Raw genomic sequence first — 18336 nt, 5'->3', positions numbered from 1 at the left:
ACTCACCAGAGTAATGTGACAATATAATAATATGTGAGGGGGAGTGGCGGCCTATTGATTAGGGCACAGAGCTTGGAAACCTGAGGTTCTGAGTTCGAGTCTCACTCCCCAAGGCTGCCTCTCTGGGTCTCTGAGCAAGACCCTTAAACCCACACTGATCCATGGGTGCTAAAAATGACAGCCCACAGGGATGGGATAAATGCAAAGTTAAATTTCTCCAATACGAGATCGATGAATATTTATTTATTTATTTTTTATTATTTTTGTAATGGATATATTAGCACAATGAAACCCATAACAATTAAAATAATTGATGGATGGATTTAAAATCAGCTTTTTATTATCAATGGGCTTCCTAAGATTGTATTAATAAAGGCAATTACCTTGCATCACTGTAGGCTTGCTGTTCTTATTTTATTTACAAGCATCTTTCATAACAATAAAGATCACTTGATCACTTCAGAAATGAAAACCCAAAAAACATGAAAACCCTTTTATAATTATGCATTTTAATGTCTTGATCTTCTCCCACTTGTTTTCATTGCAGTGAGCAGCAGGTTTTTGACCAACTGCATGCCCAAGAATGTGGTGACAGCTGCATTAACTGCCAAAATTATTATCATAATTATTATCAACACTGATAAGCAGCAGAACAATGATGAGTGGAAGTACAAGAAATTATCAACACAAAAGGATTTTTTAAACACAACTTTGAGCAGTTTAAATTGCAGTAAAGTGTATTTTAACTGCAAAATAAAAAAAAGAAAGAATATGTTTACTGAAAATGATAAAGTTGTTGTTAGGCAAAGGGAGTTATTTGATTATGTTTGGATTATCCTTGTTTTTTCCTGATAGACTACTATGATAATATCATTTTTTTATGCCTCAAAGAAAATTTATCAATAAGACAAAAAAATAAAATCCATCAACTGCAATGTTTAAATTGCAAAAAGTTTAACAGATTTGCGACTGAGATTTACTGTCTGCAGCCAAAAGTTTTGTACTCGTCAATGAATGTATTGAACTCATTACAAGTACGGATGTTCCCAGATTTTTTACACTCCACATCTAGCGGCTTCCTTTCCACCCAGGTGTTTGATTCCAACAAATACTGCATGCTGCAAAGACAGAAACAATAACAGTTTAGAACGCTCAGTTTAAAGCTGCATTTTTGTCTATAAAACTTATTTTACTTACTTTCCATCTGAGTCTTTAGTGGCACCATCTTTGCCCATTATCAGATACTGCATTTTAAGCTCTAACCCCTCCTTGCAATGAAGCCTTTTGGCAAACACTCGAACACTGTCTGTCCTCACATGCAGGTCATCATCTAGTACACAAACAGTACCTACTTTAAATACCGAAGGGTTCATGAAAACTAAACAAAAAATGTTGTTTTTAACCTCCCTAGTCTATGTTTTTGGATACTTACAAGTTCTGAGGACCTCAGTGATTTTGACTTTGTACAGTGCAAAGTTGCTCTTAAAAGAAACGTCCTGGACTTCCACAATGTAAGCTGGAAAACAAGAAAACAAATACAGTTTTAATAACATATTATATGCATTCTAGCCATCTACCATATCCACTAAAGCATGCACTGGTCAATAAATCTATAACCATTAAATCTATATAATAGATATAACAGATAGCAAAAATGTACTATTCATTAAACTGCTTCAAAAACATGTTAGGTTAATAGTTTAACAAAGCAATTATTAAATACCTTTTGAAATTTTTTTTATTTATTCAATAAATATTTATTGATATTGTATTGGCTCTAAATAGCTAAGAAACTAAAAAGCTAATAATACAAATGGAGAGAATCCTAAGACTTATTAGACAAGAATATATTTTTATGGAAAAATAAATTGTTTTAAAGACTACAAACCGTAATCCACTGTGGGGGAGAAGCAGGCGTGATTCATGCGTTTGTTCTTTGTGATTTTTCTGCCTAATTTAAAGGTCTCCTGTACTTTATGACAGGGTCCTAAAGAAAGAAAACAGTGACATTTTTAATGCATGAATATTATATACAAATATAAATACATAAGTTAAGGTCCAAATAACTTTTTCTCAAACTTTGGGGCACATACTGTAAGTACTCTTTCCTGTTGTGACAATACAGAAAAAAAAAACCTGTTAACAATGTGGTGATAAAAATGCCTCAGATTCTCATTTAGATTTCTAAAATTTTAAGAGTTATGAATGCAGTGAATGTGCTATCTAACACACTTTGGTTTGTGTTGGCTGTACATACATTTTTCTCTAAATTCTGCCAAAAGCATACAACTAAAATAATTACACAGAGTGACAATTAAAAAAAAAAGAAAGAAAAAAAAGGAAATTACTAGTTCTAGTTTAATGAGGCTTTTATCATATTATTTCAGAGGCGATCATTAGTTTGTTACCAGTCTTCTGGTACAAAATGCATTTATTTCTACTTTTGTACCTGAACATTTACAGGTTGAAAGGTTAGTTGTTAAATATGCATAGATATATTTTCAGCTTTTCATGATTCTGTCCAGTTACAACCATGTGATTATTAATGAAATCTGTTTGAAATTCATGTGATAGACCAAAACAAACAAGTACAAAGTAGAGAATGATTGTTAGTTAGAAGAAAATGTTCCTAATTATTTCAATGGAAGCCTAAAAATACTTTGTACAAGCATTAGTGAACCAGCACCGCCAGGTCTTTATGAAGTTTTGACCAAGGTTATGCCTTAAGAAAATATCCTAAACTTTAAACATCTCGTAGAGCACAAGTCAATTCCTGATTTAAAAATAGAGCATGTTTTGCATAACTACAAACTAAAAAAATGGCTATGAACCTAAGCCGACAGGCCCAGTATGAGAGCATTAATAAAGTGCTCAAAGTGCCTACAGTAACACTGGAGGTGCTGTGGGAGATCCTCAGTTAAGGTGGGAGAAACTAAAAACAGGACAATTTTTAGTGGTTAAGAGTTGATTATAATGATGTGAAGATAGATGAAGCTCAACGCAGTACACCCACTTAGAGTTGTCCACAATAGTGGGTACAAGGGGGAAAAGTCACTGTAGGCGACTATCATCCAAAAAATAGTCACTGAGAGGAGAGCAGGGATCTGTCCGACACGCTGAATCCAAGGAGGAAACATAAAGCTTTTCTGCAGTTAGGGATGTTTATTGTACTCTTTTTCTGTGAGACATTGTACAACAGGTAGATTTGCAGACTAATTTGCTTTAAACTTGCGGTCAACAGAAATATTGGCACCCTGTCTTAGCCTCTCTCTGAATCAAACAAACAAAACAGCCTCAGAGCAGATCCAGGTGATATTAATTAGACAATCACTCAGCTCCAGACACATGCCAACACCCACTTATAGCTCCACCCACACATGCCCATACATACCTTTAACAAATGCACCCTGCCCTTAGAGACATGACAAAAATGCATCCTTGCCTCTACAGTCACGTTCAGTATAAAAGCTGCATATGTGTCTGTCTTGTTTCCATGTGGAATTAACATGTGTTAAGCATAACAGAGCCTAAAGCAGCTGCATGGTCCTGCTTTGTCGATTTAAGCCTTGGGTCAGCAGTGGAGACAACTACAGACTTACTCCTGGGTAGATGTTCAACTCCCAGCAAGGGAGCATCCCTTAATATTCAGCCAGTGAAGCATTGCAGTGGTTTAGGTAAAAGCATATTCTAGCATGGCCCAGTGTAAATCCATCCCTAAATTAAATAAAAATATTTTTGCAAGACTTGAAACTGCTTTTTAAAGACATTTTTTTTCCCAATCTTAGTGTAAGCAATTTTCCAAAGAAGATTGGTAAGAAGTTTCTGTCAAAAAAACTTATTTGTAACTTGAAATTAGCTTCTAAAATATATTCAATTTGGTTGGCAGGAATATTAACGTACACTTTTTCTTTTATATATCGAGTAATTCAAAATTTAAAAGCATGAAGAATTTTCATGGAATTTTAAAATGTGTGCTGTGTTGGCCAGTAATATAAAAAAAACACATTATAATGTAGCTTTTGCTTTAAAAATGTAAGCAAGTAAAATTAGTTTAAATACTGTGAGGCAATATTTTTTTGTATTTATATTTTGAAAGTGAGTGCCTACTTTCTGCACACTGGCAAACATCTTCTGAGCACAGCTTAGAGACCAACTGGCTCCTTCGTGGGAGTGAGTAGAACACAGTGCACTTCACACCTGCAAAGAGAAACATTCCTAATTTGCCTGACATGGATTACATTAATTTAGAATTTATGGAAATAATAAAAGAATACCCTACCTGGTTCATAGTAATCATAGAATACAGCTGGAGCAGGCTGCAAAAGGCCAACTGGCACTTTCTGATTAGCAGTGAAAGTCAGACATTCCTTGGTTTCATAAAGCTGGAGACAGACAGGGAATACTGTAAGTAATATTACAGAACTAACAAAACACTCTAATTTGAACTAGAGTTCAACCTTACCTTATTAAAGTATAGCACCACCCGTCCAGAGGATATCTCATAATGGCTAATGTACAGCTCAGGTGGCTGTTTAAGCTGAGATTGAAAAATAAATACAGTCATTTCAGAATTTAGAACACAAAACATCTCCTGTAGGTAACCCATTTTTCTTTTTTTTTTTTAAATAAAATAAATATATTAATATATGAGAAGGAGCAATGGGTTGGAGAATAGAATTGAAAGAGGAAATAGAGAGAACAACCAACCCTTATCAGGTCCTCCTCTTCCACCTCAAATCCACTAAGTAATGTGATATCTGCGATACCCATTCCGGTGAGAGGGCTGTTTGGGCTATAGCTATGTAGAGAAAAAGGGAAAAAAATATAATTTGGCTGGTTTACATTTTCTGTTTTTGTTTTCAAAAATTATATCCAATTAAAAAACAATAGATGACCAAAAGGAAAACATAAATATGTATAATCCTCACTTAAAAAACAAAACAACATAAAAAACAAATGACAACAGATAACCACCTCCAACAACAACAACAAAAAAACTCTTGGTGATCTTTAAGCATTTTTGACATTATTTTGTAGATTAAGGGTCCTACTCAAAGTCCACAATACAATAAGTGACTTATTAAATTATTATTTAAAACTGTCATTGATTAATTAAAAAGAAATACAAAATGTATTTAATAAATATGCCATGAATAATATGGGCTTTATTTAAAAATCGGTGAATATAATTATTTCACAATCTGATAAATTATCTAATGTTCCTGTACAGAAGCACAAAATATGAATTTAAACTGTCACATATCCATCAAAGTGAAAGAAGAGGCAGGACTACATAGTCTTCCTAGAAACCCTGATTTCTGATTGGCTCTTTCTCAATGAGCAAGGTGAGCAAACTTCCTCCTGGTTTTCATTTACTCTTATGTGAACATTTTTGCTGGAAAAGGTGTGAAAGTTATTTTACAAGAAGTTGCCGCCTCTATATCCATAGATCGGCCTCTAAAATGTTAATGAGAGAATGTTGGCAAGCAATAGTCAGTAGGCGGGGCTCTAGTTGATTGTGCTGAAGTCTCCAGCAGCTTCCACCATGCTGGACCCCAGCATTTTAGAACAGAATCGAAAATCCCTTTATTGTCCAACAATGGGGAAATCTGTTTTTTCTATCTATATATATATATATATATATATATATATATATATATATGTATATATATAATTTCTATTTCTTTGATTTTATTTTACTGGTTACTGGTATTTAACTGTATCTCTTCAAAGCACTGTATATATTGAATTGTCAACCAACCTGACACAGACAGTATAAATTATACTATCTGAATTTATGTCATTTTTAAGATCCCTCCTGCTTCGTGCCAGAGCATCAAAATGCTCAATCGTCGACCGTGCTACTCGAGTCTGCTTTTCCTCAGCATCATCATAGTCCTCATAGTAGTCATAATTTTCTGTTATCTTCGCTGCAAATACAGACATGTTTAAGATTATACAGCTTTATTGATGTCTGGCATTTTCTTATTGATGTTGGTAAATAAAAAGGAACTTACCAGTGTACTCCACTTTCCCCTCCACTTTGACAGTGATTTTAAGTTTGGAACAACCATCCTCAGGGTCCAGGAGATAGAAAGTTTTTAAACTCTGCAAATGAGTAGGAAATTTGCTGTATATTACACATGTCAGTCATCATGAAAAAAGAAAAGCACATAAAAACAACTCACTTTTAGCTTGATCTTTCCTTTTCCTGTCAGCTCTACTGTAATGTTATTCCCAGAAAGTTTCTGAAAGAGAAAAAGTAAAAGCAACATTTCCTTCAGGAAGATACCTCATTGTCCTTTTAATATGTAATGCAGGAATGTTACCTCTAGGTCTGTTTCCACTGTCTCATTTCTTTCTGCCAGTGTAAGTTTAACCCTGTCACTCTTCCCTTGGATTCTGAACTCAGCTGTTACATTTATGATGGAAAAAGGAGGCCTTGCAAGCTCATATTCTGACAGGGCTTCCAATGCCATAATGGTATCCTGGACAGAGAGAAAGCTGTTAAAATCTACCGTTTTTTAAAAATTATTATTGAAAAATGTATTTACATAAAAAAATTAGGAAATGAGCCAGTGTTCAAGGAAAGAGGATTGTTTAGATTCAAGTTTCTGTAATCAGTCAGACAATTACCTGAGTAGATCGATAGCCTCCATAATAGTTTTCTTGCCTGACTAACCAGCAGGCTATTTTGTCTGCCCAACTCCTCTCACCGATTTTTACAGCAGCTAGTAGAGCGTAGGCTGTTGTCTCTACAGTGATTGCATCAAGAATGCCCGTGTTTGTCCAGTAGGAGCAATTCGTCTTATCTATTCAAAAAAATGATAGAAATTAAAAAATAACAAACTATTAACATTTTCTTTGTCTTGAACCCCAGATTTACTCTGCTTAAAATGTTGGTTAGCTGTGATTTTTTGTGCAAAATTTGTTTCATCACCTTGTGGATTGACACCAGAATTTTTCACTTCATTTTGCTTGAAGTGACAATACATATTTTTGGTTTTTTAAGCACTTCATATATAAACAGCTAGCACAGTTTGTGAAACTACAACACTCTTATACTCTGTTCAAAATTCCAAGTTATGCTGTATTTGGCTGTGTTAATTGTATGCTATCAATCATTAAGAAAGTTTAAGGAGTTTTCAGTAAAGCTGGTTTGAAAAAGGTCCATAGGAAGTCATTCATATAAGCAGCCAGAAAACACCTATTATTACCTGCTAGTGTTCCTGTGTTGCCCTTACAGATCAGTCACAGGCCTAAGACACTCTCAGTTTTTGTTTGCAATGACATGATGAGGCTTTCAACTGAACTATGTGGTTTGTGGTGAACAAGTATCAAGTCATCTAAAAGTTACCTGCAGTTGATGATCATACTACAGAAAAACAATTATTTTCAGACCAGGCTGTGGTGTAAATCTAAGGTGGGCTGAAACAATTAAGAGAGAAAGTGTTGTAAGACACTGACTATTTCTTTAATAGTCATTAAATAAATTGTATAGAGGGAAATATTATTTTCTTGTCAAACTGTCTAATTTGTTGTAAACGTATATATTTTTCCCACTTTATTCATATGAATAACTTAGAATACATTAAATTAATATCTTCTTTGAAATTGGGTGGTTAGCCTCAAATATTGCAAATTCCTCATCAAGCTCCTTATATTTTCGTCCAGACATAACAGGGTCAGGTTTGGTATATTTTCAGGTGAGGCTGATTTCTTTATTGTACAGCCACTTTGTAACTAATTTCAATAGGACAGTTTACTGTCACTGCCCAATTGAAATACCCTTTTCTGCATAAACATTTCCAGCAAGCACTTGGGCAATTGGGAATGAAACGCTGAAACAATGTTGTATAACATTGTATAACGGTTGGATTATGATATGAATATGAAAGTTGGAATAATGTTAATTCCTTTCTTAATTTAACATTAGCACTCAATGCTGAGCAGATGTTGGATATTGGTTACCAGCCATCACAACTTGAAACCAACCAAATGAAGATGTCAGATTGATGTTAAAAAGCTTACGCTTTAACTGATGTTTTTGATGTATCAGAATCGGCTTTTGTTTGTCCAACATCGCAACCAATATCCAACCAAGAACCAACGTTAATAGAACGTAGTAAGTCTGCTGGGTTAGCTTTCTGAGTTAGGTCTAGACGTTGCTTCTGTGTTTTCTTTTCCTGTAAAACCAGTTCTTCCAGTACCACAAAAATGAAAAACATTTTTTTTTTGCAATATTTCAGAGATTGTAGATTGTTTTTAATCTTGTTCAACTCTATTGTCTTCAAAAACCACCACCGTTATCCATGAGTGCATTTGCAAACTGTATCAGACCCCTCCCCTCCAGGATGGCTTTTAGCCAAAGCTCTTGCAGAACTTATCCAGTCACTTCATCCAGTCCTATCAAAGTGTTTTGCTATTACTTATGGGTTGATGAGTTCATTTTTGACCAAAACATGTAAAACGTGTCAGATACTATTTATGGGATATATAATCTGTCTTCTTTAAAAATAATAGAAGGAATAAACATTGTGCCAATAGATAAAACATTTGTTGTTTTTTAACACATAAAACAATAAATAATTTAGAAAATTCAAATAAAAAAGAGATGTCTGCTTCAATGCCAGATGGTGAAAATAAAATATCATGTGGTCCATTTGTTATTTCATCCTCACAATTGCTGGATACTTAACCAACAATAGGATTTCTAGGAAACAATGAACGTGAGGCTTTTTCTCATAAGTTAAACTGGACCTGCCTATTTTGGCCATCGATTGAAGTTTCTTCCATGCACGTAATCGATCATTCCCCTCTGATAGGCAATAAGCTGTAATAGCCACTGCGTAGGTATGGCTCAGCTCTTCAATTTGGGACTGGAGATAAGCTGTTGCCTTTGAGATGCTTGTCTCCTGTAAGAGAGTAAACATGGGATTTTCATTTTGCAGAAAGTTATTAGCAACAGTTCTTTAAAATATTAAAGTAAAGCAATAGCAACATAAGTTTTATACCAATATAATAGTCTAGGATATACAGTGTTAAACATGAAAATGAAATATGCCAAAATCCAAATAATTTCTATATGTAAAACCAAGTAAAGCAAAGTTGACAAGAATGTAGTGTGTCATAAAACCAGCTTTGAACTATGTTGACTTTTAATTTAAAACCAAAAATAAATTAGTAAAAAAATCCAAAGAATAGTCTTGAAGCAACAAAGTTGGGAAGGAAAATTGCATTCAATTAATACAATAACTGAAAAAACGCACTGTAGAACATAGCTTATAAACAAATATGAGCATCCAGGAGAGTATGTTTAAAAATCTTACCACTTTATTTAGATTTTCTGTTGTAAGAAATTGACGGGAGCGGTTGAGTGCAAGAGTTATGAAAGCGGTCATGGATGCATCTTCGTCTTTTCCTGTCTACATAAAAAGGCAGTTTTTTTTATTTTTGTTTTTCTTAACTATTTAAAATTTTGTCAAATATGTGCACACACCAACAGAGCTTACCAGGACACCTCTGTGTAACACAGGATTTGGGTCTCTGAATGAGCCATCATGCTGTTGTACTGACAGCAAGTAACTGACAGGTTGGTTTATCTTTTGTAGTGGTATAACGTTGAGTTCTCGTCCTTTCACTCCATGATCATATGTTTGAAGCTCCGCGATCAGTGACAGAATCTTTACAACAAGAGCAGTTACCCTTAGGGACAAAAGGGTTAAAAAAGACTTTTTGATGGGCTCACATATCTTGGGATTAAGATGACATCTAAGATTGGATAACTTTAAGTTTAAAAGATTAATCCATTGATTAAACATGGAAAAATACCAAGGTGGATGAAGAAATTTTGCAAGATAGAAGGACTGTAACTGGATTTTCAATATGTTATAGCTTGGTTAGGTTAGACATGAACATTTTTAAACTTCGAGATGACTTCAATGGACTTGAAAAGACACTTCTAGAAATTCAGAAAAGTGGCCTCTTTGTGTTTAAGTTATACTTTTACAGTTTCTGACATAGGACATGTTATAACTCTTAAAGGTGTAATTACCTGTAAGTCACACTATTTATATCAAACTTTTTCACAGTTTCCAGTTTTGTGTTGTACAGTTTAACAAAAAAATAAATAAATAAATAAGAAAACAATAATGTCAGATAAAGAATTAATGTTAAAAGAAATGTCCATTAAATCTACACCCCTGCACAACTACAATACAAAATTATCGAATTTCAGCATTTAGGTTTAGCAACTTTTTAAATAATACAGATCCCCCAGGATTTCTATAAAAGAAAAAAAAAAAATGTGTGACCCGCATAGTTCAAAAGACGATTAAAAAAACGCAAAAAGTAATTGTTTTGCAGTTAATAATCTTTCTAATTTTCAGAAACATTATTATTATTCTTTATTTTGCCATTTTTAGTTTCAACAAAGGCTGAAAGACTCTCCCAAGAAGATGAAATACTGGAACTTAATTGAAGGGGCCTTAACACAGTTTAGGGTGATATTATTTCAGCAAACTGAGCTTCTTATTTAAATATTAATTTATGCTATTTTTTATCTGAGTCAAAATATTTCATACATATGGAGAATTTAAGATTACTAGTTACCAGTTACTTGTTGGATCTGAATTCCATGCTCCATAGGATCCATTGGGTTTCTCAAATTCTGTAATTCTTAGGTAGCCTGAAAATTATATCAACACAAAAAGAACACATGAGTTAAAAGAGCAGAGCTGTTGAACCCTTAATTGGAATCCCTGATGAACTCTGGTAAAAAAAACAAACAAAAAAAACAAATCAAATTTAGTTCGAAGGACCAATCTAAAACCTAGACATTTTTATATATTATCAATTTTTCATTAAATTGCCTGGTAAGTGGATAAACCAAAGGTATTAAATTAGGTCGCAATATAAAGTCTATAAATATCTCCCAGCTAAAAATTTTGTTTTGTTTTGCAAATGACATAATTTTATTGAAAAAAAAACAATCAACTAAACAAAGCATAGTGAATATATAATATAAGTATAAATTAAAATTTTTTATTTTCTTAAACTCTGAAAAAAAAATTTAGCAGAAGATTTTAAAATTTTATGAGTAAACCAAATTCTGGTTAGCAATTCTGGTATGTATGTAAAAAAGAAGCAAATCTTTCACTTGCACTAGGGTACCTTTCAGCAGGCAGGCCTATTGGCAATATTGACCTAATCCTATTTTTACCAGAGCCAGACAATACACAGGGATTATATCACACTAACAGCAAACTGAACAATTGTCAAATCAGGATTTTTAAAACGATTCACTAAAGAGGGACTACATAAAGACTGCGCTTGTTAATTGATTTATAATTTAAATAATAATAGTTTTATAAATAAGCATGTACGATAGCAGTAACTACATTAGAGCTTTGACTGGGCTGCATATATATCAATGTAGGTAATCAGAACATAACAGAAAACAATAAATGCACAAATATCCAATATGCAGCATAAAAAGTGAAAATATGTGAATGTTAAAAAAAAGGAAAAGTGAAGCAGTTTTAACAATTTTAAAGTTCCAGTAAATGATTTGTTTTGGTTTGAATTATGTATCTATCACTTGCTTTTATTCTGCAATCTGCAACTTCTTGTAGCATTGAGCTTTGCACCTCAAATCTTTGTTAGCAGGAAGTTGCTACAAGAAAGGAGCTCCGTGACTATTGTATACCAAAATTAAATTCAGAGTACAAAAAAAAAAAAAAAAAAAAGAAAAAAATTAAGCCACAAGAATTGTTAAATAACTAATTTAAGGAAGGTTCAAAATCTTCTGACATCTGTTAGGATAATACAGGAAATCTTGCAGTGTTAGACCATTACGCCATTCCAATTAAATACTGATCTAAGTTTTCTTTACACATCTTTGCTTTAAACATGCCCAAATCCAAAACAGGAAACTTTAAAAGTAACACCAGTCAACCTTTTTCTGTGTAGTCAAAGACTTTGATGAAAAAACATGAGAGCACAAATCTCTCTGAGTTTACAGCCCCCTTCCTCATTCAAATCTCTGACAGGCATTCAGACAAAGCAGTCAGTGGCCAAAGTCAGAGAGAAAAGAGTGATTTTCTCATACAGGCATAAAGCTTCTATTGATCTGGTGCCAGATATTCTTGTCAAACATCAGTGTGTGATCCCACAAATTCCCTTCCAACAAAATGGTAAAAAATTCTCACGAACGCATTTATAAACCTTGTGGAAAACCTTCCCAGAAGAAATGAAGCTGTTCTAGCTGCAAAGAATGGACCAATTTCATATTGAACCCAATGGATAAGGAATGGAATGTTACTTAAGCTCATATAAGAGTTAAGGCAGGTGAGTGAATACTTTTGATGATAATGTACTTTTGGGATGTATTACCATTTAATCTGACACTGTGAGGTCCTAATGTTGACCCAGACAATTGTGACTGATAAAAAATAATTGAAAATGTCTTTAGTTCTTGACATGAATGGTGTTACATCAGACAGGGCATTGCAAAACATCCATATCACATCATTTCACAATAAATTAAAAACCTTGGTATATTACATTGTGTTTTTTGTTAATAGAGTAAGATAAACGAACAATGGCTATAGATTAATAACAATTACAAGATAAAATTCTATGTATATCATTTACTATCTTGCTCAATGATTTTTACACATGCTTTTTTAATGTTCTTGAAATATTGGTGGTAGAAAAGTTAAAGAAAACAAAAAAAAGAAACTTAACGGCAGCTTTAAGACAAATTAAATAAACAAATATTATCTGTGTGACATTTTCTTACCACGTTCAAGGTGATCAAAAGCCTCATCTCGAGCACTAGGTTTTATAGTGAACCACTGCTCACTCATTTCAAGGTAGCGCAAAGCTAAAGTTGTTGGCGCTAATCTCTTCATCGTTTGTTCTAAACAGCCATACGGTAGTACAATGAGTTTTGAAACTTTCTCTGGAGAAAGAAGATTCCTCACATATGAACCACCAAAGCTGTTATCTGTTGATAAATGAGATGAAAGAATCAGATTTGTGTTTCTTACTTCAGTTCTCTGTCTAAATCTAACAGCAACCTACCTTGCATAGAAATTAATATATTTGAGCCCGAGTCAGGTACTGTGCCGTCTGGTAAAGCTCCATCAATATATATAATTTTTGAACTCCGTCCTGTTATAACAGAGAGATAAACCTAAGAATGAAAACTTTTACAACAGCCAAACAAGAATCAATGAGGAATAACCAAAACTCACCATCCAATTTGATCATAGTCGTTGTTTCCTCTGTCTCCAACTGTCCTTCAGTCTTCATCAAAATGAATCAGAAAAATAAGATTTCTATCAGCATGTATCACTGCCTTGTGTTCCTTCTTGAAATCAATTTTGAACAGAACTCCAAGTCTTTTACCTGTACTTTTAAGGTTTTTTGTAGCTGATCTATTCCATTGTCATGTTCAATATCATACAGGCGGATTTTAATTGGTAATGGACCAGTTTTTATGGGGACAACTGAAAAGGACACCAGCTGGGAAGAGTGCTTCTTAACAGTGATTTCAGTGTAGGAGTTGGTGGTGGTGGAAGCAGGAGAGCAAAGTCCTTCAACTTGTTCCATATGTACTGCCAACTGTGCAATGCAGGCGTAATAACAAAGCAGTATGAATCATGTTTAGAATATTTGAAATAAACAGTTTATGTTTTTTTAATTACTTATTCTATAAAATTTGATTACCGTTAAGTTTCTTTCACCGTAGTTGTAGATAACAGGCGAAATTGAGAGTTGCTCAAACTTTTTCACTGAGTACGGCAGCCTCAGCGACACAAATGTCTCCTTAAATGCTCTGATCTCAAGTGGCTTAACTACACACAGACCTGTAGGGAATAGAACACAAGTTTATTTGGCCATTATTAAAAGGCTATTCTCAAACAAAGTCTTCCTTTTGCATTCTGTAGTTTCACCTGTTTCTGGAGATAGTGTGATAACTTGAATTTCCCAAGTGGTGATGGAGTCAGGGAGGAATAAATTATGCCTAAAATGTTTTCAACAAAGTATACTTAAAAAAAATATATTAACACTGGTATGAAAAATTGTTTCTATTTTTATTTAACACAATTTGCATAAGTCAATCAGTTTGGATATATATTTTGCACTGAATAAAGAGAGTCAAACTGTTACATTTTTCTATGCTTGCTGTGGCAGAGTGCAACAGTATGATCCAGCCATTATAAATATCACCACATTCTAATTGATAACTTCTTACCTTTTTTTGTCATTTACCAAAAAATGCTTAAACTCAAAGCTTGGAGGAAAAAATTTTCTCATTTTCTCAGTTCTGAAAAAATAATCCTCCATTAGATCGGTAATTGCAGCTAACGGAAAGAAAACATGCATTAGTTATATAAACAACTTTAACTATATTTGGGAAATACCGAGTTAAGTCAATAGAAATATTGTTAATGTGTATAATCTTACTTCTTCCAAGTTGGCTCTGAGAATCCTCTATCATCTTTCTCTGTCTCAGTTTCTCTGCTGCAAGGCAGCACTTTAGGAAAGCATCCGCACATGTCTGATTTCCTTTCACCAGACGGACCCTGTCTGATCTTTTTCGACATGTACTTTCTCTCATTGGGATACGAGAAAATGCATGAGTACAACAGATTTGGAGGTCAGCATCTTGAAACTCTAATTCTAGAAGAGAAAAAAAAACATGCGTTTTCATTTTTTTTTTCTTTATAGATGTTTTATTCAAAGGAAATACAGGTCTAAAATCTTACTCAATTTAATTTTTTCCTCATTGAGGTCCACTGAACGCCTTGGTCTCACATTTTGTGACTCACACGTTATACCTGCATATGAAGTATAGATTGAAAGAATTTCAGTACATCAAGTGATGCAGCAGATAACTTGTTACATTTTTGATAAAGCAAAACAATGATGAGCACTTCATCAAATAGGTAGTTCAAGCTTTTTCAGCTTAATATCAGAGCCATCCAAATCTGATTTTTCACAACTGAGGTGTTTAGTGTGTTTAGAAGAAACTCTATCCCCACCCCCATTCCCTGAGAAATTTAAGTATTGGGTTTGAAGTGTAGATGCAGCAATACCACCAATGCGTAAAAACCTAAACAAACAAGGACAAAATAGTCTATACCCCTTGATTAATTAAAGAAGATTAAAAATGGTCACAGGAATAATTTGAAACTAACAAAAGCAATAAATAATGAATATATTCGTTGTGTTGTGTTGTATATTGTTCGTGCCACCAAATTAATAGAAAAACCTTAAGTCTTCGAGATGCAAAATATCTGCATGGTGTCATACTAATAAATAAAATTATTAAACCGGCGGGGAAGAGAATTATGGTACCTTTTAATGTCTTATTATGCCAAAAGTAAGTTTCTAAAGTGAATGTTAAGGAATACTTCATTGTTATTTTGGAAACCAAGTTCTGAAACTCAGAAATTGAGTATTGTTCTGAACTTGTACAGTACCACACTTGAATATTCAGTTACATATAAAACTTTGCTTGATAGATTTCTTTCTTACTTGTCCTCCATTTTTGCACAGACTGAGAAGCAAAAGCAAGGCCCGCATCTAGGAGCACTGCTTCTGGGTCAGATCCTCCACTGTATGCACAGCCGAGGTCATATGAGGCCATTGTAGAAAATACCTGCAAATACAAGGAAACTAGTTCTGATTGCTATTTCTAAAATGTCCTATGATTAGAACATCACTAAAAGATGTTTATTACCTGTTTGGGTGTCAATTTATTATCAGCTTTGAGACCATAGAAAGCCTTATCCACAGCCAGCAAAGCCACTGTAGCTGTCTGCCTATGTAAATCCAATTCCAGTTCAGTTTGTATTCCTGGCCTAGCCTGTCCTTTGTGTTGAACCTAAGTGAGAAAATATTCAAAAAATATTTTATGTATTAATTTTCATTTAACCTTATTAAAAACAAATCTTATATGAGCTGTGTTATACACGCATGTACTTTATATATAAAGTCAAATTAAGAATACATTTTTTTGACTTCCAAAAAAATACCTTTCAGCCATAGCTCTCACAAATAATATAAGAACAGTCCACCCTTAGGACATCATCAAATGAACTGAATTTTTTTTTTTGGGGGTTTCCCAATAACACTTATCTGCTCTGTTTACTCACCGTGACCTTTATCTCACATTCATCCCTGACATCGACCCACACAGAGTCTGCTATGATGTCGTCATTTTTGCTGTGATAGTAGCCAATTAGGCGGAAGGCTGGAACCATATTAGCTGTTATTCTCAAATTATGTTTGATGCTTCTCCTTGGTTCGCTTCCATGATGGGGAAGTGAACCACTTTGTATTATCATTCCGCGGCTCAAAACCTGCAAGACATGAAAGCAAAATTATTGTCTTTACCCCTTTTTTCTACATTATCATTAAGTCTTATTGTTTTAAACATACAGTTAAAACATTTCAAGACTTTCTTACAGAACTGTTGTAACTGAGTCAGGTTGTTGGCTTGCCTTCCTTGCTGCCAAAATCTATTACATTTTTTTCCCACTCAAGAAAGCAGCAAGGTTGTGATGTTACCCTATAATTCCCTCAAGTAATCCTATGTTTAACGCTAATGTAAACCTATCAAACTTCACAAATTTAAAATTACTTGACTTTATCATCTGTGCTTTCCCAAGTTGTTTACACACATTAAATGTCATGGTTTTGGTTATGTTATGCTTTACTTTGCTCCTTGTTTTCTAGTTTTTATTGGTTTAATTCCTATTTTGTTGTAATCTCTAGATTTATGTTAGTTCTCATGTTGTCCTCTGTTGCCCTCTTGTGTGTGTGTGTGTTCCTTTCCCCTTGGCTCCCTCGTTGTCTCCTCACACCTGCTCCTTGTCAGCTCGTTAGCCCTCCCTTTGTCTCTGTCAGCTATTTATGCTCTCCCTCTGCTCTCACTCTTTGATGGTTCCTCTGTTGTTGCTGGTCCTGTCATCGCTGCAATTGTCTCCCCTCGTCTCTCCCTGGCTCCTTCTACTGTACGTGTTTTCCCTTGATGCCTCCATGGTTCTGGTCTGTTACTTTTTAGATGGATTTTTGGACTGCCTTTGTTAACCATTTTCATAATTAAACTACAAGTATTCACCTCAGCCTCTCTGCCTCTGCATTTGGGTCCTCCAAACCTCAACCAAACCCTGACATTAAAAGGTTAATGAACTTAAAGAAAAAGTAATAATTCTGTAATTCTTTAAAGATAATCATGCTAATTGTTTTTTTTTTTATGTTTTGCAAACAGTAACAGTATTGATGAACTAAAACAGAACATTAGTCTGATTTAATGGCCTCCTCACAGAGAATATGTGTGTATTTTCTTCCACAAGCTGTGTATTTGTATTCTGTCAGTATTTACTTTCAACTTCCTGTACTTTTCTTACCAGATAATATATGTATCCGTTGCTTGGTCCATTGATAGTGTTAAACGTTACAGAAAAGGTTTCATCCATATTGTAAACCTTGTTGGTAAGTGATATGTAGAGGTAACTTCCTCCTGGTGATGAAACGGCTGTTAGATGTTTGCTCCTTTGAAGACCATCTGTTGAAACCTGCAAGAGTCAAAGGCTGAAGCATTTGAAAGTGGACCACAGTGAAACACAAACGACTGAGTTTGTAACTACTAACATCAACTGTAATCTCAGAGGTTGAGATAATATTAAAGGTATGAAACAATCCTCCATCCTGATCTGTGGTGCCTTGATGAAACTGCTGTTTAGATGCACTTGTAGATATATTTACTGGGACACGAACTGCTGGGGTGCCGTCAGGGTGACGAACAACAACCTACAATTCAAAATTGTTTAAAATGATTATAAGAGAACAAAGGAAAAAAAAAAAACAACAACAAAAAAGATTGCTTCTCTCTGACTTACCACAACATCTAGTGGAACACCAGGAATAAAATGTGAGCGAGTTCGAGACAGATCTATGTTGTATTTATGTGAAAAGATGGGAAGGTAAATTTCTCCCTGTTGCACTTCGCCACCTTAAAGAATAAATGCAAAAATTAATAGGACTTTAAAATATATTGTTATTGTACATTTTGGCATTTTCAGTATATAAACAAGTTAAACCCGTATCAGAAAAAAGTCAAATAGATGTACGGTTTAAAATGTGGTCTTATCAAGAGAAAGTTGTCCCTCTATCCATCCATCCATCTTCCTCCGCTTATCCAGGGTCGGGTCGCGGGGGCAGCAGCTTAAGAAGGGAGGCCCAGACTTCCTTCCCCCCAGCCACTTCTTCAAGCTCTTCAGGAGGAACCCCAAGGCGTTCCCAGTCAAGCCGAGAAAC

The 18336-nt window shown here is 34.3% G+C and overlaps 1 protein-coding gene across 1 annotated transcript in view; it reads right to left on the bottom strand.

The window, feature by feature from the left end:
- Window positions 1-21: 21 nt before the first annotated feature.
- LOC107103181 (complement C4-B-like) overlaps window positions 22-18336 on the bottom strand; it is a 24445-nt gene continuing 6130 nt past the window's right edge. The window contains exons 10-41 of the mRNA XM_015402738.1: window positions 17919-18031; window positions 17671-17829; window positions 17427-17594; window positions 16170-16376; window positions 15755-15898; window positions 15550-15673; window positions 14778-14849; window positions 14476-14691; window positions 14264-14372; window positions 13962-14032; window positions 13735-13874; window positions 13414-13629; window positions 13260-13311; window positions 13087-13176; window positions 12803-13009; window positions 10612-10687; window positions 9513-9705; window positions 9330-9425; window positions 8765-8915; window positions 6637-6812; window positions 6330-6488; window positions 6189-6248; window positions 6018-6108; window positions 5762-5930; window positions 4708-4798; window positions 4463-4537; window positions 4280-4382; window positions 4108-4197; window positions 1889-1987; window positions 1433-1516; window positions 1198-1330; window positions 22-1118 (exon numbers count right to left, since the gene is read on the bottom strand). Coding sequence (XP_015258224.1) covers window positions 977-1118; window positions 1198-1330; window positions 1433-1516; window positions 1889-1987; window positions 4108-4197; window positions 4280-4382; window positions 4463-4537; window positions 4708-4798; window positions 5762-5930; window positions 6018-6108; window positions 6189-6248; window positions 6330-6488; window positions 6637-6812; window positions 8765-8915; window positions 9330-9425; window positions 9513-9705; window positions 10612-10687; window positions 12803-13009; window positions 13087-13176; window positions 13260-13311; window positions 13414-13629; window positions 13735-13874; window positions 13962-14032; window positions 14264-14372; window positions 14476-14691; window positions 14778-14849; window positions 15550-15673; window positions 15755-15898; window positions 16170-16376; window positions 17427-17594; window positions 17671-17829; window positions 17919-18031 — 4076 coding nt within the window. The 3' untranslated portion in view covers window positions 22-976. The remainder of the gene's footprint in view (window positions 1119-1197; window positions 1331-1432; window positions 1517-1888; window positions 1988-4107; window positions 4198-4279; window positions 4383-4462; window positions 4538-4707; window positions 4799-5761; window positions 5931-6017; window positions 6109-6188; window positions 6249-6329; window positions 6489-6636; window positions 6813-8764; window positions 8916-9329; window positions 9426-9512; window positions 9706-10611; window positions 10688-12802; window positions 13010-13086; window positions 13177-13259; window positions 13312-13413; window positions 13630-13734; window positions 13875-13961; window positions 14033-14263; window positions 14373-14475; window positions 14692-14777; window positions 14850-15549; window positions 15674-15754; window positions 15899-16169; window positions 16377-17426; window positions 17595-17670; window positions 17830-17918; window positions 18032-18336) is intronic.

This window comes from Cyprinodon variegatus, unplaced genomic scaffold (genome assembly GCF_000732505.1).
Source record: "Cyprinodon variegatus isolate N-32 unplaced genomic scaffold, C_variegatus-1.0 Scaffold1389, whole genome shotgun sequence".
Classification (NCBI taxonomy): domain Eukaryota; kingdom Metazoa; phylum Chordata; class Actinopteri; order Cyprinodontiformes; family Cyprinodontidae; genus Cyprinodon; species Cyprinodon variegatus.
This window is presented reverse-complemented; position numbering and strand designations above follow the sequence as displayed.